The sequence below is a fragment of the Apis laboriosa genome, unplaced genomic scaffold (genome assembly GCF_014066325.1).
Source record: "Apis laboriosa isolate Shangri-la unplaced genomic scaffold, ASM1406632v1 scaffold5_cov152, whole genome shotgun sequence".
Lineage (NCBI taxonomy): Eukaryota > Metazoa > Arthropoda > Insecta > Hymenoptera > Apidae > Apis > Apis laboriosa.
In genome coordinates this window covers 3,675,294-3,701,452 of record NW_025223857.1, presented here as the reverse complement: position 1 = coordinate 3,701,452, position 26,159 = coordinate 3,675,294, and the positions used below count along the sequence as shown (strand labels likewise).

The 26,159-nt window shown below is 42.8% G+C and overlaps 1 protein-coding gene across 3 annotated transcripts in view; it reads left to right on the top strand.

Moving 5' to 3' along the window:
* The window catches only part of LOC122717984 (RB1-inducible coiled-coil protein 1), a 42,256-nt gene extending 20,975 nt beyond the window's left edge, over window positions 1-21,281 (top strand). For 2 of the 3 annotated variants that reach the window (XM_043942587.1, XM_043942588.1), the window contains 7 exons: window positions 14,196-14,484; window positions 14,842-15,784; window positions 15,865-16,082; window positions 16,171-16,798; window positions 17,989-18,729; window positions 18,831-19,844; window positions 19,944-21,281. In XM_043942587.1, the coding sequence (XP_043798522.1) occupies window positions 14,196-14,484; window positions 14,842-15,784; window positions 15,865-16,082; window positions 16,171-16,798; window positions 17,989-18,729; window positions 18,831-19,844; window positions 19,944-20,048 (3,938 nt within the window). In that variant the 3' untranslated portion in view covers window positions 20,049-21,281. The remainder of the gene's footprint in view (window positions 1-14,195; window positions 14,485-14,841; window positions 15,785-15,864; window positions 16,083-16,170; window positions 16,799-17,988; window positions 18,730-18,830; window positions 19,845-19,943) is intronic. The other variant, XM_043942590.1, reaches the window with a different exon arrangement.
* Window positions 21,282-26,159: the final 4,878 nt, after the last annotated feature.

Sequence of the window (26,159 nt, the reverse complement as noted above, 5' to 3'; positions counted from 1 at the left end):
CCAGTCTCAACGGCACTCGTCGCTTTCGATCATCGGTTCCTTTTTCCTTTTTATCCTCTTCTAAGTAATTTTCGATTACACGATTGAAACGTGGTCGTACGTTTGATCTACGAAATTTCATCGATTGTCAGTGATTTTTAATAGGATTTTTAATAATTACAGGATTAAGTTATTAGGAAGGGGAGTTAAACGTGAATTCGAGCAGCTCGAGTTTGCAGGATGAAATTCTCCTCTCTGCCTCGTGCAACTCGCGGAAACGTTAATTACACTAATTACATTATCGTTGAATACAATTGGAATCAACTGTTACAGGAATCGTGAAGTAATTCATCGAGGTCGTTGTAATTGTTATTCAATATTGTGTTTTTTTCTTTTTTTTTTTTTTTGTTAGACGTCCTTGCAATTGATTTCTCCCTTCCATTTCCTACGATTTCGCGGTAATTCTCAAACCTTGAAACATAGAATCTTCTTCTTCTATTCAATACAAATCCTTCCTTCGAACGTTTATAGCGTCACAAAATTTTTACGCGACTTTACATTTTTATATTTTCCATCGATCTTTCCGCAAAGCTTGGAATACTCGAATCGTTGAAGTTCGGTTTCAGTTTTTTCAATCTCGAAAAAACCGGTTCCATTCTTGCGAATCCCTATTTTCCTCGAGTTTCCGCTTCCGATTCCGCCACATTCCGAGTAGCCAATCTATTCGGCGAGATCTTCTTCTCGAGCTTGTTGAAAAGAAGACGTTAAAAGACGGGCGGGAAATGGGCCTATTTTTGGAAAAAAAGAAGAAAAGAAAAGAAAAGAAAAGAAAAAAAAAACGCGCTCTAAATACATCGGTTCGATGATAAAAGAAATAACGAGCGGCGGTGAAAATTCCACGTTATCGCAATGAATAAGCAATAGCTTCGTTATTCGCGCTACCTTCCCCTGTGTGTGTGGGTATGCCACATGTACACGTGTCCATATTATTCCATTCCCTCGGGCGGCTTTTATTTTCTGGCTGTTGCAACAGAACGTGGCAACGCGGTCATGCGATTTTCTTAGTACCATCGAGTGGCCTATTCCATGGTTTTTTTCCTCCCTTCCCTCCCCTCCCCCCTCCCCCTCCTCCTCCTCCTTCTCTCCGCGTGGATACGTACAGCAACGATCAAAAGCCTGGGCATACATCGTCAGCGATATAAATTTATTTTATCTTTCTACGTTTACGTTTTTTGTCGCACGTAAAGTAGAAATTAAACGTGTTCGGTTTCAACAACTTTCTCTCCTTACGACGAGAGAATGTTTAAGAAATATTTGAGAAGGATGGTTAAACAAAATTTGATAAATCTGATTCGTTAATAAAACAAAAAAAAAAATAGGAAAGAAAAATCGATTCACTAATTTTACTTAATCGGATATTAACGACGAGAAACATTAACGTTTCTTTCGATATTTTTCGATTTTATCGGTGATTGCTTATCTTACATCGGTGTTGAATAAATATTTTTATTACAGCTCAATTTTGACTCACGCTGTATACACGCGTGCACGTGTGCAACGATCGAGTTGATCTCGAGGTGTGCAACGCTTTGATAGACAGACCTTCCAACTAAATTATATTCCAAATCGTTTCCTTTTTTGCATACCTTTTTTCCCTCCCCACCTCTTTCGGCAATCTCGACGCCAATGTACACGTTGTTGAAAGGAAATTGGCTCGACTATTATTTTTTTCTTTTCTTTTCTTTTTCTTCTTCTTTTTTTTTTTTTTTTTTTTCGAAAAACGATCACGAGAACACGATAGAATGAAACGAAAGAAGATATTAGAAAGTTCGAGGCTGTAATGAAGTGTAATTGGCTGAAATTACATTAATCGGAATTAATGTCGAATCATGCTCGTCATAGGTTTTTTACGAGGTTGAAATTACTAGGATTACATCCCAACATTTATTCGGTTGCAACACTGCTCGTACGGTTTGATCGACGCAAGATGAAGTTTGATTTTTTTTTTTTTTTTTTTCTTTTCCTCTTCCACAAATCGCTTCGTTGACCGATGGATCGAGATATTAATTTCGTGTTTCGTCGGATTCGAGGATAAAGAGAGATTGGAGAGAAAAGATAGCTCTTCTTCTTTTTCTTCTATTTTTTTTCTTCTTCTTCTTCTTTTTCTCGAGAGAGAGAGAGAGAGAGAGAGAGAGAGAGAGAGAGAGAGGATGATAGAAAAACGACGGCGCGTCGTGGATGAAACGTCAAGAGTGTGATCGATACAACAATTTAGTAACAGTCGAGCATTGTTACGGAGTGACAGGATGCTCTAGTTTCTGCGTCAGCAGGAAGTTACAAGCTGCGAGCGCACGAGTATCTTCATGTTCACGAGTTAAAGGAATTAACGCAATCGCCCCGTAAATTTTTATTCGATCGATCGACTTATTTACTCGAAATATCGATAGATAGATTTCGATCGATGGATAATTCCTCGTTACTCCAAAATTTGCTTGTGGTAAATCGATTCGTTATACAACGCAATATACGAATTGTATTTCCTCCCTCATTCTTTCCAATCGCACATTTCGATCTTAGAATATATATAATAAAATTTTCTCTAAAAACGCACTTTCGCCGAGATTTTCGAAATTTCGTCGAAATAATTTCTCGAAATAATTGACGACGATCCGCTAAAAATCGATAATCTCGAATTTCCAATACCTTTCGACATATGTTAAAAAAGACATATTAAAGAAATTCCGTCGACGAACCGTGTCGCCTCGATGATCGTAATAAGCAATATTTCGCGGAAGCGACGTATCAGATCATGAATGACACGTTAGAAACAAACGTATTTACCATTGCCACCAACGCACACGCGCGCCCGCGAATAATGGAGTAATTTCGCATCGGCCAAGCGTATGATGCAAGTGTGGAGACGAAGCGCGCCGACGATACATATATCGTTTCCCCTCGCCTTTTTATCCTCTCGGCTCGATTTTTCCGCGCGTCACCCCTCCCACGCACGACTCCCGCAATTATTATTTTCGTGCGCGTTACGCCACGAATCGTGCGAACGGGGCCGTGTCCGCAGCTTTGTTTGTTGGACGAGGACGATCCTTTGGGATCTGGAAGGTGCTTCGAGGAGCGGCCGCTGCTCCTTTGTTTAAGCGTAACAGCTCCCTCCTCCCCCGGATGGAATGGAATGGAAAGGCGATATTACGGATATCTCTCCTCGCGTTCAAACGATCCTTGGAATTTTCACTTGGAAATTGGAAGTATTATTTTTTTTTTCTCAAACTCGAGTTGCTTTTTCGAGACGAGGAAGATGAATAGTTGGAGAAGATGAATAGACTCGATTTGTTCGAGAGAGAGAGAGAGAGAATGATGAATAACGGCTATTATTAGAAACTTGTGATCTCTTAGCACGCATTAACATATTCAAAATAGGAAATATTGTGTTTTGATTGACATCTCTGCTTCCTACAAGAGAACGGTAAACAATGCATAAATAGGTACGCGAGGCTGGCCATGTAATGTCGTTAGTTTTATTGCGCAACGTGTAAATATTACGGGGTACGGGATAAACGGACAGATATAATCGATGAATACATAATCCCCTCGGTTGTACAGCCGGTTACGTGATTAAACAGCGTCTTCTAAACTATCTTCGGGCAATTCTGAATAATTATTCGCGTTCCAGACGGTGTTAAGTGGCGATAAACGTACGGATCGATCGTTCCACGTTCACGAACCGCCGGTTTCGATTTATAGAAATTCCTCGATCGAATTCTGGAAAATGGTGGTATCGTTCTTAGGCACCTAGTTTACATAATCTTTGCACTTCCGTCGCCTGTATCTGAAATTTTCCCGCATCAGGCGATCAAAATTCGCATTAACTTCGGATTCGGAAAAGGAGGAAGACGAAGAAGAAGAATCGGAAGAAAATCGAAATTCGATGGAACGGGTGTTTAGTTTCCTCGTCAAAGAGCGGGTGGCACAAATCATCACTTAAGAAATCGCTCGATTTTTTATTGAAAACCGTTCCATTCCGAGGCTTCTTTCTCGACCAGGCCTTCGACCAGATTCGAAATGGATCGAATCCATATTCGGCCCCGTTTTAAGTCCTTTTATGTAACGGCAGGCAGGATTGTTGTTGCTTGGGAAAACAGAAATGAAAGTGGAGTGTGTGTGGGAATGCGGCGTTACCGTTCGTTGCCCAACCTCTTGCGACCGATTGAGCGAGAATCGGGGAAGTCGCGAGAGGAAAAACCTCGGCCATTTCTCTCCAAACAAACACCATGTTTCGATCCTTCCCCCCAACGAATCGAAATAAAGATCCTTCTTACCGATTTTATCAATTACACGCCTCTCGAGAAGAAAATTCCTTTCGAAAAGCAAGCCCGGATTTCGACGTCTCTGGATGGAAAGGAAAGCGTTGGCGCTTCTTCTTGGACTCCAGCTTCCTTCCTAGTGGACGTGGTCCAAATATCGCGTTCAAGGATCTCGTGGAGCGTGATTCGGGATAGCGAAATAACAGGATCGATGTTTACGGACGTAGTCTCTTCTCGTTTCATTCTCCTGTTTCTCCATCCGTGGACCTCTTCCTCCTCTTTCATGAGCGCGGTAAAAGAGGTTGAAAGCGAGAAGGAGACGTTGAACGGCCGCGGGCCGTTTTCCGTGACCTCTGAATCCGCCTGCGATCCACTTTAAACGCGAACTTTCACGATGATATACTCGATAAAAAAGCACGCTCTTGGGGAGAGAGAGAGAGAGAGAGAGAGAGAGAGAGAGAGAGAGAGAGAGAGAGAGAGAGACGAAGAGAAGGAAGGAAGGAAGAAAAGGTGTGTTCCCGCGGAGAAAGAATATTAATTCGAAGAGAGAGAGAGAGAGCGTTTTACTGGATGCGAGAGATCGAGGATGACTGGGTCGTTTAGAAAATTGGTAACATTTGTAACCTGATTTTCAACAACCTCTCTCGAGCCGATCCGTAATTTTTGTGGAATTTAACTCGTGAAACTTTTCAAATCTCTTTTATTTAAATCTATCTTCTTTTTCTTAACGTCGATTGATGATTATTATTACGGGTAAATACATAAATATATTCGCTTTGGAATAGAAAGAGCGTGTTTTCTCTCGAAATTCAAGATCGAAGAACATTCAAATATATTTTTTATTATTTCGAGCGATTAGGAATGTTATTGAGAATCGAGCGGTCGCACAAATTATATATCCGATTATATATTAGAATGACGAAGTGACTTTGCCTCGAACCGTTTCCTCTACCTTTTTATCCATTTCCTTTCCGTTCCACGAAGGGAACACAGCAGGTACGAATACGCCCCTCCTTTTTCAACGTCACTTCGAGATTATTTTTCTTTTTCCTTTTCTCCCTCTCACGAAACCGTGCTCTCGCCGTTCGTTTTCCCCCAAAAAGAGGGGAAAGAAAAGATTCTATCTAGATAGTTCCCCTATTCATCGTGCCCCAACATCGTTTCCAAAATTACGTTTCTTCGCGCGGATGACCAGTAGTTTTTTCCCTCGACCCAAAGACGGATAAATATAGGTCTCTTTAGCGGAACCTCGGCCATCGATCCGCCAGGCCTACTAGGCATCCGTTCAACCCCGCACAACCGCTCGTTTTCTCCTTTTTCTCCGAAACCTTTTTTTTTTTTTTTTTTTTTTTTTTCCATTCTAACGGGCACGGAATACTGGCCGAAAGATTTTCATTTCAAGGCCAACAGGTATTCGAAAGGGAAAATTCTTTCCTCGGGTTCTTAAATTATTGAAAATGTGGAGATTGAAACGATAATAGGTAGTGGAAAAGTATTATTTAAATTTGAGGTTTACACAGGACGGAGAATTATCAAGGCAAACATATTAAAATCGAGAATGGTAAAATATAGAAAATTATTTTTTCTTAACTGAAGGATAAATGATTTAATCTTTCTCCAAAATGGAAATAAAAATATAAAAAAGCGATAAAATGAAAAATAAGTAATAAATAATAATAAATAATCTTGTCTTGAGATGCGTTCTACAATTCCAAAAAATTAATACTGTGGAGAACGAGTCGCTGGTGACGCAAAGTAAAGGCAGAGATTCGAAAACGAGGTTGGAAAACGGAAGAGCGAAGCCTGTGTCTAGGTGCGAAAAAGAGCTTGGGAAGGAAAAGGAGCGCGTAACAAAAGATGGTCCGCGTTGGCACTCGGCATCGAGCCGGTCCGATATTCTTTATTTAGCCGTCGATAACCAATCGGCCGGCTTTTATTTAGACCCCGCGATACCATTTCTCCTCGCTTTTCCTCGCACAACGATGCTCATTGTTGCGGACGCGCAACAATAATCTCGTCCTGCGACGATTAACTATCTCCCCTCCACCGTGTTATGCCGCGCCTACAACGGGATACCAGAATCTAGAACCACGTGTCCTGTGCCAGAGCGCTACCTATCGAACAAACGTGGCAGTTAACCATTTTGAACTTACCGTTGGATCGATGCTTTGGGATCTCGTTCTCCAAACTTTGCCGAATCAGAAGCCGAGAATAATCTTCCGAGAGGGAATACGGATATTCGCTTAAATATGGACGATAATTGAGGTAAGATTGAGATAAAATTTGTAGCTATCAAAATTCTCGTCACATTATTCTCGACTCTCTTTCGAAACGTTCGAAATGTTCGACGAGCAGCGTGGATACGATAAAATCGTACGATGAAAATAGCTTTATTATATAGAGATTCGACTGGAAGATTATAAAAGATGTTATAAAAGATTGCGTTACAAGAGGTTCGTCGAGTTGTGTGAAGTATTTTCGAAAGAGGAAGGGGCAATTTGTAACCTGTTCGCTGTTCGACGTTTCGATCATTGTTGGCGAAAATTGTTGTGCACTGAATAGCATTAGCGTGGACTCGGCATTAGCAGCCACGCGCCACTTTCGAGATCGGAGGGGAATACGATATCTCGGCGAGTTTCTGGGAATTATCTGTCGGGCGAATGAACGAGGGTACGAAAAGGGGAGGAGAAATAAGGAGGGAAAAGCGTTGGATCGGCGAAATGGAACTCTCTGCGGCGGAAATGGGAGGAAAGGACACCGGGGGTGCTTAGGGTTATCTTCGATCGGGTCAAGATTCATGTTATATACGGGAGAGAAACGGCGTTTGATATCGGGTCAATTAACCACTGAAACGGGAATTTATCGCGGATACGATTTTCTTTGCTCTCGTTTTTCTTCTTTTCTCTTTTCCTTTTCAACGCGAATAATGATAACAGCCGGCAGTGCCGTACAGCGTCGAAAATTAATAAATTCTCTTTTCTCGTTTGTCTCGAATCGAAAATGCTTTTCGAAAAAAAAAAAAAAAAACGAGACGAGTTCTCTTCGATCGATTATAATTCGTGTTAGTCAACGATTTACACAACGATTTATTTCGATTATTAATTTTATTAATCGGAATTATCGAAGTGGGAATAAATAAGCAGGCTTTTATCTATAAAAGTAGGCATTAATTTTGTTAAAAGCATCCGCATAAAATGACTCACAGATATATGTACCTGTACTTCTCATATTATGCGATTTTCCTTCCTTTATTTTCTTATTCATCATCATCAGAGAAATAATAAGGAGAAGGAAAAATATTATACTCGCGAACAAAGAGCCATTATTTATTTAATAAAACGAGTTATTTGCACAAATATTAATCATTAAAAAGAATATAACGAGTACCTAACGATTTATCGTAAAAATATATATACATCGTTGTATATATACGTACACGTAACACTCTCGTCTATCCATACAGAATTTATCCTCGAACGTTCGCAAACGTATTTTTTCCCGAAACGCGAGCTCTTCTTCGATCGATAATTTCGCATATTCTCCGTTTCTCTGTATTCTTTATACGAGGAGGATAACATTTCAATTATTAATCAGGAAATTAATATCTAGGAGAAAACGAACAGGCTTTTATCTCTACGATATTTCCCTCTTTCTTAATTCTCGTGTCACGATCCTCTAATTCGAAATCGGTGATAAATCGATGCTCTTCTCTACGGGAGAAGTGTTCTCGATACACAGGGATCGTAAATTACGATTGTTTATTGACGCGTGTCTGTAACGGGTATATACAGGGTGTGCGCGATATATTAGAAGCGATGTATCGGATACTTGGACCAGGTCCCAGCCTTGACGGTTTATTCTAGTAACGCGAGGCTTTCCTTTTCAGATCTCGCCGCGTTAACATCGCGGCAATTTGTCTTGCACAATGCCGAGAAACGATCGATTCGCGCGGAGATACTGCACATCCCTTCCTAAGAGGAATATCTTATTATTCCAAAATTTCTTTTCGTCCTATCTTCTCCCTCACTTGGAACTCTCGACCGATGATCGTCCTCGCCTATTTCTTTTCTTTTTCTTTCTTGCTCCTCGCCAAGAATTCTTCGAATTTACGTTCCACGCAAATTGCATCGAAACTTTGGATATCGCATATTGGATTTTGCGTGAATCGCGTGGAAATAAAGCCAATTGCCACGAGTAATAAGGAGATGGAAAGTAAACTGCGTAGGGTAAATTATTAGATGGTGTTTTCTTTCGATGGAAGAAGATAGATTAGAAAGCAACGAAAGATTTCTTTTTTTTTTTTTTTTTTAATAATCAATTGGAGATTTGGATCTCCATGCGGAGGATGTTGTTCGGTAATGAGAATGGATCTCTGGTAATAAGCACGTTCTCCGTGCTTTGATATTTATGGGTGTAGCTAGTGAAAGTTATCGGGTAAAGGAATCGAAGGAGTGCGTGACAAGTGAATCGTGGGTCGTGCACTTTTCACTGATCGCGGATGGAAAATGTGATTCATTTTCGATCCGAGACCGGTGTTTTTCCATCCGATATTTACGTAAACGCCTTTTTTTCTCTCCCGTTCCGGAATAATTATACCCCGCCGCCGGTCGATCGTGAATTAGTATTTAAATCTATAATTAATGCAAAAAAAAAAAAAAAAAAAAGACAGTGATTACAGTGTTGTAATCCGGCACCGATATCGAATTAACGATCGAAAGCGAAATGTCTCGCGCTTTTGATCTCGTTTATTCCGCCGAATAATTTTCTTCTCTTTTCTCTCTTGTTGTTCGGTTTACAGTTCATTTTTGAGGGAGGGGAAAAAAAAAAAAAAAAAACGGAGAATTCGTTCTAATTGAGAAAACACACGGTAAAAGTACCGAGTTTCACCGTGTTACCAGCCAGAGAAAATCGCTAATTTGCACCGCTTTACGACCCGCGTAAAGCTGGTGGGTATCCGGCTCCGATATCGAACGAAAAGAAAAAAAAGAAAAAAATGTATACATAAATTTCCAACAACGAGTCACGACTTTCGATCCAATTTATTCATCAGAAGAAGATCAAGAATAAGGTAGATCGCGTATGATCCTTTCACGAGGACGAAGAATAAAAAAAAATGAAATCGTTCTCTCGAGCGAAGGTTCGAAGTCCGTCACTCGAATCGTGTCGATTGATAGAAGGAGAAACAGGGAGACCGCGGCTTATGCAATCGTTGACCGACGATGTGGAGAAAAAGAAAGAAGAGAGAGAGAGAGAGAGAGAGAAAAGGGGGAGGAAAAATGGAAGGGGCGAGGAAAGGAGAGGAGAGGAGAGAAATCGACCGATATTCATCAAGGCGCGCGCGGTTCCTCGATCGGTTTTATCGTTTCCTGGCGATCGACCAACCATCGCCCAACATTTCTTCCCCCATCTTCTCCTCCTCACCGGATGGATGGCCGAGTTTTCACCGTGGATAAGATCGCGACCCATCGAGCCACGCTACGCCGCTGCCACGCTCATTGGTGCGTCCACGCATTCCCATCGGGTCGTCGTCGGTTGGCAGAGCAACAGGCTTTTAAACGAACGCTTCGTGTACACCAAGTGGACGCGAATGAAACGGCGTTCGCGATTCTTCTGGCACCACGCTCCTCCTCCAACCAAGCGGACCCATTGACCCTTTAATAACTCAGGATAGATCCTGTTTAACAACTTCCACCGGATACACCCCATATTCGATTATATTGAATATAATAATAAGATCAATCAAGATGTGTTGCGTTGCGATGAAATTTTAAAAATTTTACTTGGATAAGTCTCGAGCAGTTCGTAATATTCTCCTTCTTTCGAACGTGCAGCAGCTCCTCCTCCTCTTCTTTCTCAATCGTAATATTTCCAACGCAAGCTTTTTTCCATTCGGGGGAAAGATTACGCGGGGATCGAAATAGCTGTGAACGAATAGCTGAAAACGAGCAGCAACCCCGTAGAAGGAAAATTGTTTTTTCCTTCTCGAGAAAAAAGAAAAGTTGTCTTTATATTTTTTTTTTCTTTTTATAATCCGTATAAACTTATTATCGATCGATTCTTTCCGGCGCGCGTGTGTACGCGCGTGTGTGTGTGTGTGTGTGTGTGTGTGTGTGTCTACGTTTCGCGAACGCGTGGGTGTGTGTTTTGCGGTGCGTAGAATTTATAATTAGAAAAGGGGAGCATTAGTCCAAGTTAAGATATTCTGGGAATTCAGTGTCGTGCCGTGAAATTCTTGGCCCCTGTTTGCCAGGTTCAAACCTGCTGCGCGCCGGAAGCTTGCGCAATTACACGATTGAAAAGAGGTCACCGCCGTTATATACGGTGCGCGAAACACGAAGCGAATTTTCATCATCTTTGCTAGCCTATCTGCGTCTCTTCTGCATTGCAAAGTTGTGCAACAATGTTATAGAAGTGTGGCTCGCTCCGATCTTTTTTTGGGAGCCGCGACCCCCTTTCGCTGTATTCGCCTACAATCGCCTTACGTACGATGCGCTGCACCGTTTGACGCGTTGCACTCGTCGATATATAAATAATCACATCAGGATAACTCCTTATTCATGAATATATTTGTCGCATCGACGAGCAACAAGTGAAAGCATACAAGCAAATCATTGCTTCTCTCGCGAAACGAATTCAGGATCTATCTCTGAATTTTACTAGGAAAAAAATGAAAATGAAGATTCGAGAAAAGATTTCGCGACGATCATTGATGATTCTCGATCGATCGTTCAGATAGCGACACGGTCAGTCTGAAAAAATGACAAAACTCACGGTCGATCGCGAACTTACTTAACGCAATTCTTTGCGTTTTCTCGTGTTATTTTCCCCCCTTGAACGATTAAAAACCAAGCGACTATTGATCGAATCGATTTTCGATGTATTTGCGAACGACCGTTCGGGGTCACCCGATCTCTGATTTATTTAGCGCCCCTTCTCGTCCGTGAGAATATTATATATTGTCGAGGCCGGAAATCGAGCCGAATTAATCGATCGATCGCCGCCTGGGCGATAACAATTGAAATTAAGAGCAGGCGAGGCAAAGATTCGCTTTCGTTTCTCGATAATTCTCCCCCTCCGCTTTAATCTCGTTTTCGAGTCTTTTTCGATCATCCTCCTTTCTCCACCTCTCCTCTGTTCCGCGATCTTTCTTCACGATAGATTTCCTTTCCGTCTCTCTCTCTCTCTCTCTCTTTCACACGCGGAAACTAGGGGCGTCGTAGAGAAGGGGAAAGAAAAAAAGGAAACCGTCCCTATGCCGAACCGTGTGCGGCATAAAATCGATACGTTGTCCAACAGTTGTGCAATATATATATATATATATATACCTCAGCCTCGATTTACTCTTCCACCCTTCTTTGTTGTCTTCGCGCGCTTCCTTTCTTTTCGCGTGCCGCAGCGCTTTTTCCTCCAGCGAATTTCGGTCGAACGTGTATCGCCGGCTGCTTGAAATTCGAAGGACGATGAATTCTTTTAATAACTCTCTCTCTCTCTCTTATTCCTTTTCTTTCGAAATTAAGCAGAGAATGGACAAAGTTGGAGAGGGCTTTTTATCGAATCGAATTGCAGGATCTCGGTTGAGAGGAGCGATTAGCAAGTTTCCGAGAGTTTCTCGAGAGACGCGTTGGATAAATTTCTCGTACGCTCGCAGTCAATATTTGAGACGAAAAAAAAAGAAAGAAAGAAAGAAAGAAAGAAAGAAAGAAGAAAAATCAAATATTTGACGACATCGGACAAACGTTCATCCATCAACTTCTCTACAGCTTGCCGCCTGCTTGTACTCGATATATAATATAATATACGATAACCATTGAATTTTCCCACGTGATTTGTACGAGCGTATTCTCGTTTCAGAATGTTTCTCAGCGTAACCTGAGCGTCCTATCGTATTATTCAATCAAAATACAATGATTTTACTTCACACGCGTACACAGTAAACAGTTCTCTTCCATCAACCGTCGAGACCTGTCGAGACGTAGTTTAACTTGTCACTGAGCTCGTAGGGAGATTCATCTTCGCGTGGGAGGATCTCGTTAAAACACGGTTCGATTCGTGATTCGTCGATCGTAATTTTCCAAGATTTTTAAATATTGGAAGAAAACGGAATATCAAGTAACGAGAGGATAATTCGTTTATGAATATTCAAACGGAGGATACGATTATTTTGGAAAGAAAATTGAATCGTAATAATTTTGGAATCTAATTGAAAATATCGTAAACTGAAACGGCCACCAGGTGCGCGAGTCAGTGTGTGCAACCCCGAATCCAGGCTATGACGTAAGCGTGCAGAGATGGCGCGGGCCGTGTCCACGACCTTGAGCTTTCATCGCGTGCCAAGATTGCATTGGCGAAGCTCGATCAATTATACATGCAGTTTGGTGGACACTCTCTATCCGTTCCAATCCCTCGCTTCCTCGAATGGGATATAACCATCCCATTTGCGAGGATTTGAATTAAACCGTATCGCACAAGAATCGATCCTCGCATCCATCCCCCCCCCTGCAATAGCCTCCAAATGTAGTTACAATTTGCTTTCCTCGCGCGTTCAAAATTCTTTACGATTATCTGTGACGATCGTTCGTTCGAGAGAGGCAGCCATTATAGATTTAATTTCACGTAGTAATTTCTCTAATCGTGGATGCGAAGAAACGTAGCGATTATTGCGTCCCACACGACGCAAGTTCAGAACAAGAAATGACACTATACGACTGTGTATCTTTGATGTGGAAAAGCACGCCTTCTACGCCTTCTATTCTTAATAGAATCTATAGGATGTCGGAGAATTTACGCTGTATTCAATTATTATTATTATTATTTTTTTTTGTTCGTCCATTTTTGGTCGAAATTTCCTCGAAATGGTTTCCTATCTCTCTCTTGGTTTCGAATGTTTGTGCGGGTAACGACCCTCCCTTACAGCGGTTGGAAACAATCCATCACTCATGGGCTTTCCTTTGACAGTAGATTCCCGGGGCACGTTCTACCTTGATGAAATTGGGGCTTCGAAAAATTTCCACGCCCGGAGAAGCAATTACTGGCGTAAGGGGGAGGGTTCTACGAGCCCTTAGCAACAACAGAAAAGCCAACATTTCGTTGGAGCTAGAAATTCTGGCAATAGACATAGCGAAAATACGTGTATTCTAGGGTTAACAAGGGTAATGGAAGAAAGGAAATTTGTAATAAAAGAAATCTAAAAAATCTAGAAAAATGAAATAGTGTTAAAAAGAATTTGTAATAAAAAATTGGACATTGTCTATTTTTAATCGACGACTTAAATTAAATTGTTGTACATCGAAATCGGAAGAAGAGGTCGCAAGAATTTTTTAATCCACCGGCATGAAAGCGCATGATCATCATCTTCGTGTACACGATCGGTAGCGTGTACACGCTCCTCTCCTCGTTTGTTTTTCCACGCTATCGACCCACGAGGATCCAGTTTTAGAGATGCCCGTGCAACTCGAGACTCGCCCTCGAAATTCACCCTCGTGGATTTCCAACGAGCTCGAAAAACGGAGATCGCCCATTTTCTAATCGCTCGACCCCGATCCACGGCTCGCAAGCGTGATCCGTTCCCTTTTAATTAACAACAGCCAGTTGTTTTTATCCCCAAGTTATCCCTGTTAACCAATGAGAATTATCTTTCGATTCGACGCTTCTTCATCGAGAATCAAAACGATTGAGTTGAGAACGATCGATCTTTGGATCGTAATCGAGAACGCGATGAAAAGTAAAGAATAATTCCTGGAATGAAATGACTCGAAATGGAAAATTAAAATTCGTCCCCCTCCCCCCTCCAATCCAAATTTCGATCCTTTTGTGATTGAGATCCTTTGCTTGAAACGTATGCCATTTATATTCCATTTATATTACAAGATCGCACGAAACGATCCTCCCTTGAAATTGCAGATGTCGATCTTCAGAATCAGATCGACGCGTCGCTCGCTATGCCGGCCACTTATCAGACCCTGATCGCCCGCGCCCAATTGGCGCAGCAGTGCTGCGGATTGGCGCGGGAGCAGACGAGGATCTGCGAGAGGCTGGTCCACGATCAGCACCTTCAGCAACAGGGGTGGGCGGCCGTGGTCGCGAATCTGGAGGACATCACTCAGATGTTCCAGTCACGGGCCGACCTCCTGCAGCAGAGCTTCGCCGTTTACTTGTCGGAGAGGCAGCGGCACATGGAACTACTCGAAAAGTAAGCATGAAAATAAACGAAACCGGCTTATTTTAGAACACGCGGCCGGATAAATCGAGAGGCGGATAACCGGATTCGAGCCCCAATAAATAATTAAGTGCGCGGCGGTTCGATCAGAGTTAACTGTATCATCCGATTTGCATAATCACGGCGCGACGAATTCTTTCCTTTTTTTTTTTTTTTTTTTTTCTACCTTTCTCAATGACGCACGACACGAAGCGAGAAACGGAGGATTTCCGAGATAATTAACGAATTACGAGATTAATCGCAAATTGAATAATTTGTCGAAATTATTATTTATTATCGTATTCCTATAGGAATGGAACACACGAATAATTAAATCTCACAAAATTGTAGCTTCAACGCCGATCTGGGCACCTTAGCGAAAATTCCAATCCTGCCAGCGCTGAGGGCCCAGGCGGAGGGTTTGCTGAGCCCGGACGAGCAGCCGAGTCAGCCCGAGAAGGACTCCGAGGGGAGGGAGAAGGTTCTGAGCCTGCTTCGATGGATCTCGGCGAAAGACAATCAAAGCAGTCTGGAGCAGGTGGCGGAACAGTGTTCGAGGGGTCTGGAACAGTTCGACGAGAGGGTGATGGAGGCGTTGAAGGCCGAGGTGAACGCGGCCATAGACAGCGCGAACAAGCAGGATATGAAGGAGATCAAGGGGCTGGGCGAGAGGTTGTTCGCTTTGGAGCAGCTGATGGCACAGACGAAGAAGCTGGTCCAGGAGCAGGGGGAGCTCGCCCAGGGTTTCCTCCAGAATCAGAGCCGGGCGAACAACTTGGGCGATGCGAGCGTGCTTCCCGACCTGTGCACGTCGCACAGGCGCCAGCTGCTCGTCATGCTGCAGAACCACAACAAGTTGCGCGACATCAGGCGTAGGTGCACGAAGGCGAAGGAGGAGCTGTCGGTGAACATCTATCATCGGCTCAAGTGGATCATGTACGTGGAGAACAAGATGATGGAGGTGGACGGCAAGTTGGTCATGTATCACGAGAGCCTGAAACGTTTGAGAAGGCACCTCGAGGTGCTGCAGCAGATCCATCTCGCGCCGCAGATGTACATGAACGCCGTGGCCGAGGTCGTTCGCAGGAGAACGTTCTCGCAGGCATTCCTGGTGTGGGCCAGCAACTTGGCCTGCCAATTGCTCACCGTTCACAGCGAGGAATTGGCTCGCAGGAGGGAGTTTCAGAGTAAATTCGACGGCCACTTCCTCAACACCTTGTTCCCCGGCCTTGAAGACACGCCACCGCCATTCGCCACCCAGGCGCCATCCGTCTTCGATAACGGATTGCCAAAGGTATAACTCGTTTATGTGTATATATATATATATATTTTCGTTGTCGAGAAGAGGGGATTATTATGGGATGATCGTTGCAGTTGACTGCGGAGGATATGGAATCTCTTAGATCCCAGCTACCCGATCTGGCGCTCACCATCTCGTCGCCAGATTTGAACAGCATCACTCAGTTCTTCCTGTCGAAGAGTCTTACCAGCACGGACGAGAACAACAAGGAGAAGGATAGCGCTTCGATGCGGGTGGACGTGGCCGCGAAGGAGCAGGAACGAGGAGCCAGGGCACCGATGTTGTTCGACAGGTATTCGGCCGGATCCCGCCAATTGCGCGAGAAGAAAATTTTTTTCCCAGAGGGAAAGATCACCCCGAGCTTTCTTCCCTTCTTCCAGGGGTGGTTTCGAATCGGAGACGGACACGGAGGAGTTCGAGAAGATCGGGCAGGGCGCCACGGACTCTAAACCGGAGTCCTTCGATGGCGCGAAACAAACGCGCCAGAAGCAATTGGAGGTTGGTGCCTCGCGAAGCGTCTCCCCCGCTTCCTCGACCTCGACTAACGTATCCCCGCTTAATTCGAAAGTCGCGGACCTGACGAACCGGTCATCCTCCTCGAGCGAGCCTGGATCCTTCCATTTCCCCAGTCTGTCCGTGAGCGAGCGTCCAGCTCAACTGAGCCCGTTAACCGAGTGCGCCGAGAACGGCGAGTCGAGCTGTTTGCTTCACCGTGCTACTACCAACTGTCTTCCCAAATATCACGAGACGCCATCGGCCACGATGGCCGCCGAGGAGCCCAACTCCCTAAGCCCGAATCCCCCCTCCTCCCTGTCACGGTCCGTGATGTGCGACGGCCAGCAGCAGCAACGCCACCAGCTGTCCGGCAGCGGCGGTAGCAGCCCGTCCGTGGGAGTTGGGCCTACCGACTTCATGGCTACCGAATTTTACATGGACGAGTCTCTGCCGAGCAGCCTCAGCGAGCATCCCGCCGACGGCCAGCACCAGGCTATCGTTTCCCTTCTCCAGGTACTGGACGACTTACAGCTCGCTAACAGACCTTGTAGTCGTAGCCGTAAACGTTCCATTACCGCTAATATATATATATATATATATGTATGTATGTATGTATATATATATATATATATACACGTATCCTCGATCCCTCCTACGAGATATATATATATATATGTATGTGTATATGGTACATATACTTGTTTGCTTTACACATATTCGAAATTAGTATTCCCAATTTTTGACTCGTGTACTCCTCGTTTTCCTTGTCTATGTGTATATCATTTTCTCTACGCCATCCTCCTATCTTGTAATCCTGTATGTATTGTATATATATATATATATAAAATAGAGTATATATATATATGTATTAATGATATACTTTGTGATATATATATATATATTATATATACATATTCTTCGTGCAAACGTTTTTAAGAAAAGGTATATATATATATTTTTTTTTTTTATTAGACGTTGTCCGCTTACTTGAATTTTTATGTCCACTTACTTTCCCTTTCTGTGGTTTCTAGGTAACTTTCGTTGTCATTGTCTTTACATTCGCTATCCAGTAAGCTATTATTGCGCTGACTTATTGCAAAGTAATTTTCAAAGTCGTGTGGGTATGTATCTCTTGCCTGCCATGAGTTCTTTCTTCACGAGTTGTCCACGCCAACCTTTCTCTCTAGAACATGCTTGCGTATTCGTTTTACGTTAACTTGATTAATCGGCCGCGTGTCGTGTCGTCCCTCTGTGAGTGCGTGTGTCTTTTGATTTTTTTTACAGGATAGCTGCCGTCGCACTCGACACTCCCGTTCCCACGTTCCCGAAAGTACGTTTTTCCTCGAGACGATATTTCGAAAGACGAGAGAGATATGACACGGATTTTCAGAGTTAAAGCGACGACTTCGAATCGAACCGCCTATTCGTTCGCCATTCATTCGAATAATCATCGCGACTCACATTTTTTTGGGATCTTCTTGCTCTTCTTTGTCGAATCTATCTTTTCTCTCTCTCTCTCTCTCCCCCTATTTTCCCCTACTCGCTAACAACTCTCTTAATTCTCTTTACTTTCTTTACTTTTTCTATTTCACGCCTGTGAACGATATTATATTACGATATTTGATCGTGAATAGTTGTCTGAGAGGATACGCTTTCCTTCCCCTGTACTCATGGACGCATTTGTGACGGTCGACGATTTTCAGGAGAATCTTGGGAACACCCGGGAAGAGGTGGAGAGGCTTCGTTCCATCCTGAAAACGATGAAGGCTGTGGTGTACGAGGCGTTGAGGTCCGTTCGCCAGGAGTTGGCCGTTCTCAGGGATCGGTCGGACGAGGGGGCGACCGGTTTCTCCGAGACGACCGAGCAAGTTCGCGAGGCTCTGTCGTTGTACACGCGCGAGTGCGACCGCCGCCTTCGAGAACGGGAGCAAGAGTTGACGGTGGACCACGAGCTCGAGATGGCGGACGTGAAGAAGATGATGGAGAATCGCGAGGAGGAGATATGCACGTTGAAACGAAGCGTGATGGAGAAGGAGACGGAGCTGGCCGAGCACGAGCGTCTGATATCGACCATGCGGCAAAAGTTGGAGAACGAGCAAACGGAGATGAGGGACCTGCAAACGCGTCTTCACCAACAGTTGGAGGAGGCTTTGGAGCAGGCACGAGCCGAGAAAGAGTCGGCCGTGAAAAATGCCAACGACGAGAGATTCTTGGAGATAGCGTCGCTCACTAATTCCGTCACGCAATGCCAGAAGCGTATCCAAGAATTGGAGGAGAGCTTGGACACGGCGCGTAGCGATCAGAAGAGAATGGTGAAGGAGGCGACTGAAAAGCTGCAGATGGAGTACAAGAGCGAGTTGCAGTCGATCAGGAGTCGGTTCAAGCTGATGACTGCTTCCACGACCATGGAGAGCAGCCCGAGCGACAGCACCGATAAGATCGAAGTGAGCAACGTTCTCACGAAATTTCTTCTCCATTTCTCGTTGAAACTCTTCCGAAATTGAAAACGTTCCCCCGTTTCTCCCTCTTTCCTCTTCTTTTTCAGAGACCAGATTTCATCGAGTTGGCCGGTCACGCGTTGGCCTCGGCCTCGCAAGAAGCCATGAAGCAGGAGAAGCCGGTCGCGATACGGAGCATCGAGGACGAGCGTACGGATTGCGTGGCGAAATTGGTTCACGATCTACGCTTGGCCACGCAGGTGATCGAGGAGAAGGACAGAGAGATGGAGATGTTCAGGAGAAGGGAGGTAGCGTTGACGGACGAGTGTAAGCGTTACAAGAGCACGATCAGGCGTTTGACCGAGTCGGAGAATTTTAAGAGCGAGCCTGGTTTGCACGAGGAGAGCAGCGACGAGCAACTGGAGATGAGCCAGAGCAGCTTGGAGGAGGTGACGAAGAACTTGGAAACGGAGAAGGACGAGGTGGAGGTGTCCGAGTCGAAGAAGGTGCGGCTGGAGGCGAGCAACGACGACCCGACCTGCCTCTCGAGAAGACTCGAGATGCTCGAGAACGAGAACAAGAGATTGAGCGCCGAATTGCAGTCGCTTCGCGAGAGCAAAGAGTCGGCCGAGGCGAAGATAGAGGCCCTAGAGGCGGACAAGGTCCGGCTCGAGATCGAGCTGGTGAAGGAACGTCCAAGGAACTTCGCCGCCCCCGATTCCTCGTCCTCGTCCGAGTGCCGCGATAAGGACATGAACGCCTCTGTGGCGGTGGTTTCCGAGTCGAGCGCGCGCAGGGACGCGGCGACCAGCCCCAAACCGCAGCGTCGTTGCGGTTGCACAACGTGCTTGACGCACGTCCAGAAGAAAATGCAGAAAACCGCTACGAAGCTTATGGAGATGGGCCATATCACCGTGACCAGCTGCGATCCCGGTGATAACGTGTTGATGTTCTGGGATCCCACCCACGGTACGTACACGTTGTACCAGGAGTCAACCACGCTCTACTTCCTCAACACGGATTCCTCTTCCGAATTGGATCTGGGCTCGAATCCCGACGAGTCGAAGAATACTCAGAGCATCGTCGAGGTTGTGGATAAACAATACTGTCACGCTAGAAAGGTAAAATTATTTTTATTTTCATTCGTGATGCATTTAAATATAAATCCAATCGTCGATGGATGATTACTAAAACGAGTAAATAATTTGTTCACGTTTCAGTCAGAGAATCGATATCGCGTACGACGCGGTACCAAATTCTATCGTGTGGTCGTGAAACCTGTGAGCAACAGTGCAGCTATGTTGGCGAGCGTTCAGCAAGAATAGAATAGGAAAAATGATAAATAGAGGGAGAGAGAGAGAGAGAGAGAGAGAGAGCGTGAGAAAGTGTGTGAGAGAGCGAGAGTGTGTGTATGCGTGTGTGTGTGTGTGAGTGAGAGAGAGAGAGAGAGAGAGGGGTCCGTCGATTCTCCGCCAATTCGATAAACCCTGTGACCGCGGATCCGCGTCGCGGGAATGAACACTTGTGGCCTTGCACGTTCAGTTCATCCGACACGCAACCGACACGGATCCTTAGCATACACATGTTCGCGATCATCCGAAATTATTCTCGGATCAAGGCCAAAACCTGCCAGACCTTATAGACGCATCCTTGAATCAGTCGAATCGCTGGAATAGAAGAAGAAGAAGAAGAAGAAGAAGAAGAAGAAGAAGGAAAGTTTTTCGGAGAGATCGAGAGAAAAGGTATGGGGGTACCTTGTTCATGGGTGCCACGATCGAATAAGGGATCAGAGGGGAAAGGATGCGCTGGCGTTTCATTGTGATATAAATAATTTTTAAACGAGCGAAACATATTTGCCGAATGCTGTGGTTAGCTGTGAAGCGTAACGATGTTTGTATTTCCGTTTTCGGTTTTCTCTTTTATTTTTTCGTTTCAGACGAGACCGAACGTGAGAATGAGACAGAGAGAGGAAGAAAGAATGCGCGCGTGTGTGTATGAAAGAGAGAGAGAGAGAGAGAGAGAAAGAGAGAGAGAGAGAGAGAGAGAGAGAGAGACGAGATAATAAGAAAAAAAAAGAAAGCAACCGCGAATATATATAACGTTATTACGACGAACAATTAAACTTTATCAAATGATATTCTTCTCGATAGGCTGATCGCGTGCAAAGGAGAGAAAAAGTTATTAGTGTGCAAGAGCGGAAGAGAGAGTTCTTTTTTTTATTTTAATTTCGGATACACAGAGGCGAAATTTATTTGTTATTCGAAACTATTCAAAACTATTATTATTATTATTACAATTACGATAACTTACTATTATCTTTGCACTGAAAACAAAATGACGAAAAAGAAACGAAGAAAAATCGTAGTATAGTAAGTTTTGGAATGAAACGAGCAAAAACAAAGGGGGGAAGGGGGAGGGGTAGGAAAGAAAGAAGTAACGAAGATAAAGCAAGACAAAGAAGGTATAACGAAAATCACGAATGCTTTGTATATGCAAATTATTATTATATATTATATATGTGATATATATAATATATATTAAATATATAAACTCGTGTACACGGTTTATTGGGTACCGAAAACAGAATCGGGTACGTGCAATATTCGTGTACGTAAAGTATAAATACACACGCATACACACACAATCACACACGCATACACATAGGTCCTATATAAGCTGAAATCTAAGATTTTATAAAACGAAATAATCGCGTGTCGTTTCATTTTTCGGGACACACATCTTTCACATATTAGACAGTTCGTTTAATTTAGCAGAAAAAGAAAAAAAAGAAGAAATATATATAAAAATATAATATATATATATTATATATATTATATATATATATATATATAGAGGTCGAGTAGGCATCGTATTGCCTCCTCCTCTCGCATCGACCACAATGTTTCTTCTAACGATTTCGTTTTTTTGGGTACCTCGTGGTCGGTCCACTCCGTTCTTTATTCGAATCATCGATTTATTATGATTCCAGCGTGGAAAATACGCTGCATAGGAGTAAAACCACGTGATACTCATACAGATAAATATCTTTACTTCGAAGCGTAACGACGAATGCTTACCGACGAAAGAAAGATTTATTAGGTTTCTTTAGCCCCGTCGAGATAAACCCGGTGTGAGGCAAACTCTTCGTAGGATGAATTTTATAGATATATATTATATATATATATATATATACACATGCGTATATATGCATACGTGAATCGCATTAACACGTATACAAAGTGTAAAACATTATACACACATGGAAACATACGTACATATACACATATATTTTTTTCTATCGTTCAATGTCCAAACCTGTTTAGAGGTTAACTCGGAACGACGATCGAAAGAAAAGCGCGTATTAACGAGAGACCGTTATTAGCTTTCTTTATGACAGATCGCTACTAGCATCCTTTAATTATCGATTCTCTATCGTTTTATATAATTGCAATTATTATTATTATTATTATTATTATTATTATTATTATTATTATTATTATTATTAATTTTATTATTATTATTATTACTATTATTATTAATTTTATTATTATTATTATTATTACTATTATTATTATTATTACTATTATTATTATTATTATTATTACTATTACTATTATTATTATTATTAAATATTATCGTTTTTTCCTCCGCGACAGTTTTCTAGACACTTATAGTATCAATAGCTGTGATTGTTAGGCTCGACGTTTACACTTCTACTACGTATATATAGTCGATAATTCAAGTCTTAATTCCCGGGGCCGGATGGGTAACGATAGGTTCGTCGTCCGCTTCAAAAAAAAAAAAAGAAAGAAAGAAAGAAAGAAAGAAAGAAAGAAAGAAAGAAAGAAAAAAGAAAAAAAACGAAAAACAAGGGAAAAAAGGAACAAAAAACAAAAAAAGAAAAACGAAACGGTCCACTTTTCTACATCTAATCTCTCTTTTGTTTCCTCCGAACATTTGTATTTCTTTTTCTCTCTCTCTTTATATTTTTTTTTTTTCTTTCCTCTGCCGAAATTCTACGAACCGAGGAAAATATTAAATATTAAATAGGCACACATGCACACAGTGTACCTGAATCGTCAGGCGGACGTTCAAAACGACGTGCTTGTTCGCTCGTCGGCCTTAATTATTTCAAGTTTTTCGAGCGAAGCCGCCGGCGTTCGAGGTGGCCCGCCGACACACACACACACACACACACAAACACAAACACACACGATATAACGCTGATAAGTAAGATAAAGAAAAAAAAGAAAAAAAAAGACGAAGCAGAACAAATCCGTTCGATAGGTTGTGTAGCTCGAGCTTGTCGAGAGAACGACGCACCCGCTTCTGACTCGTAGCGCAATTAGCAATTTCGTTTCGAGTGATTCCTCTTTCTTCTGTCGATTGAAAAGAAAAAGAAAAAAAGAAAGAAAGGAGGAGAAAAGCATTAAAAGAAGGGAAAAAACACACGTATATATATAAAAGACACACACACATACACACATATACATACAAAAAAAACGAGAAAAGAGAGATTGAAAATTAGAAAAGACAAAAAAAAAAGAAAGAAAGAAAGAAAGAAAGAAAGGAAAAGAGTAAAATTCGCGAGAGCACGCATGCACAGATTTAGCACGAATTCTACGTGATGGGATCTGGAATCTCGTCCAGATACCTTCCGTTCTCCTTTGTTATTCGTAATTAGTAAAAACACTTTCTCTCCGAAAACGTCGCGCTTCCACGACGATCCACGTTTTTTTCCATCGTCGTGTCGATTCGCGAGCAGACGCATCGTATGCACGAGGAAATCCGAATTTTCGACTGCTCGATCTCGAGTCCCTCGTCCTTCCCATCGAGTATCCTGGAAACGAGATAGGATGGACAGGTCTCGGATACGTCGCTCTTCGCGCTCTTTCCAATTTGTCACCAAGATTACTTCGTGAATCTCTGAATCAAAATATAAATCATATATATAAAATCATATATATAAAGTTGGTCGCGAATGATTGCGCGCGTACAACAAGAGGAATGCTTGGATGGACGAAAGATCGTGGTGGCGAGCGACACTCGCGAGACGTTTTTTTAATATTCTCGAGAATCTGACGCGGTGTTTCCTCGTGCAAACGCACGCGGAATTACGACATCGTTCACACGATTTCTATCGGTCTGATTCTTTTCTCGCTCGAAGGGCCTCGAGCAGAGAGAGAGAGGATTCGAGGCGCACTCTCCGCACAGTCTTCTTCTTTTTTTTTTATTTTTTTTTTTTTTTCTCATGCCCCCCTCCCCTCCTTTACACACATTACACGTTTCTCGTATGCGAACGTACGACGGATGGTAGGACGAAGGAAGAAAGCACTGCCTCGTGAAAAGCACACACAAGATCGAGACGCAACATCGATCGCTTACACGATACGCGAAAGCTCTCTCTGTGAAAGCTCGACCGACCGATGCTGGGAGAGCATTTATCTGCAACGTCGCGGGACGGTCACACGACGCGGCAGCTTATGCTCCGACACTCCGGTTGTACTCGAGCCGTTACACCTCGAGCCACATTTCTTTTTTCCAGACCATGCGTGTGACGATTGTTATCGTTGATCTTTCGCTTTTTGGATTTCGCGAGATGATTTGAGAATTAATAATTTCGAGAAAGTTTGATTCGTGCGTGATAAGAAAAAAGGTTTTTTTTTTTTTTTTTTTTTTTTTACTTGAGAAAACGGATGAGGATCGAAAGATCGATCTTCTTGGCCAATGGTTAACAAAGAAACTTTGCAATCCTTCGTTTCGTTTTATTTTTCATTTTTCTCGCGTATTCGACAATTGCAAAATTTCTGGCGGGACGTTTGAAAGGCAAGAGATCGTTGATTGACTGAAGAACGCAATTTCGAAGTCCTCTTGATGAGAGATCGGGAAACAATCGTGACAAACAAATTTTTCGTGCGGCAACGACGCAGTGAAACAACGTACAACCTCGTTCTGCTACGGACGAATCCATATCCATTATTATTTTCCTTGAGAAAAGCCAGCATCCTTGAGAAATGCTCGTATCTAAACGTATAATAAAATCGAGCAGCTTGTGCGTCGAGAGTTGTTGTGGTCTGCGCGAGATTGAAATCGCAGATTATAGAAATCAAAAGAGAAAAAAAAAAGAAAAAAACGGCGAAATTTGCTATGCGAAAATACGAACGAATTTCGAGTTTTTCGTTTCGTCGCGAAAGCAAATGGGACTTTTAGAAGCTAGGAGGATCAATTTTACTCCGTTCTTTCGACGCTTCTCATAGGATCTCATAGGAGTCGCCGAGTAAATTTAATTAACGCGTTAAAAAGAAGAAGAAGAAGAAGAAGAAAAAAAAAAATATGTATACATCGATCGATCGGTATGGAAGAATGAATTTTTCCAATTCGCTCTTTCGTCCAAAGTGGACGGTAATATTATTACACTTACGCGAATATATCAAAGCGACGTGCCTGCAACGTTTTTAGCCGTGTTAATTTCTCGTGGTCGCGAAGAATTCGAATCGAAAGAAGTACGAAGGGATGCGAATATCACGAAAATCGTGGAAAATCGTTTTCAAGAGTCGATCGATTCTATTTTTTTTCTTTTTTTTTTTCTCCCTCCCTCATTTTATATTACTTTTGATCGATCTGGTCTCTCGAGAGCGGAGATGCACGAGGATCCAGACGCGAGAAGGGACGAAGAGACGAGAACGCGCGAATGTTCTTTCTTTTTTTTTTTCGAGAGAGAACATTATCATCCGAAATGGAAAACCACGTTTCACGAAAAAAAGAAATGAAAAACGTGCCGGAGCCACACCTCAGAAGAAATTTTGTTTCTTTTAGGGATGATGCGAGTGAGAGGAATGATTCGGTTATGTCGAAGTACGGTGAGAGAAAAGAAGATGGAAAGTGAGAGGAAAATATCGATAAATTAAGGGAAATTGATTGAAAGAGAGAGAAAGAGAGAGAGAGAGAAAGAGAGAGAGGAGAGAGGAAAGAATATATATATATATATTCATGTGGATGATAAAGCCGCGTTTTTATTTTTCTAGCGATTAATTCTATAAACGAAACGTCGTTTACCCTCTTCTCCCACCCCCATTTTTTTACCTAGACGCCTAAAGTCTGAGTGAATGAGTAAATGAGCAAATGTGTGTCTGAACTGAGAGAGCGAGAGAGAGAGAGAGAGAGAGAGAGAGAGAGAGAGAGAGAGAAAGAAAAAGAATGAAAAGGAAAAAAAAAAATTAAGAATATGTAAACGTAGTATTGATAGAGTTTGTTTTACGTGTGACGTGTATAGGAAAAAATATAATAATTCGATATTATAGTATATTCTTTTTTTTACTGACCAAAATTTATACGCTTAGAAACGTTTATACATTCTATGCGAGAGGTAATCGTAATTCACGTACAAATGGAATAATTGCAAAAAGCGAAAAAAAGTTAAAAAAAAAAAAAAAAAA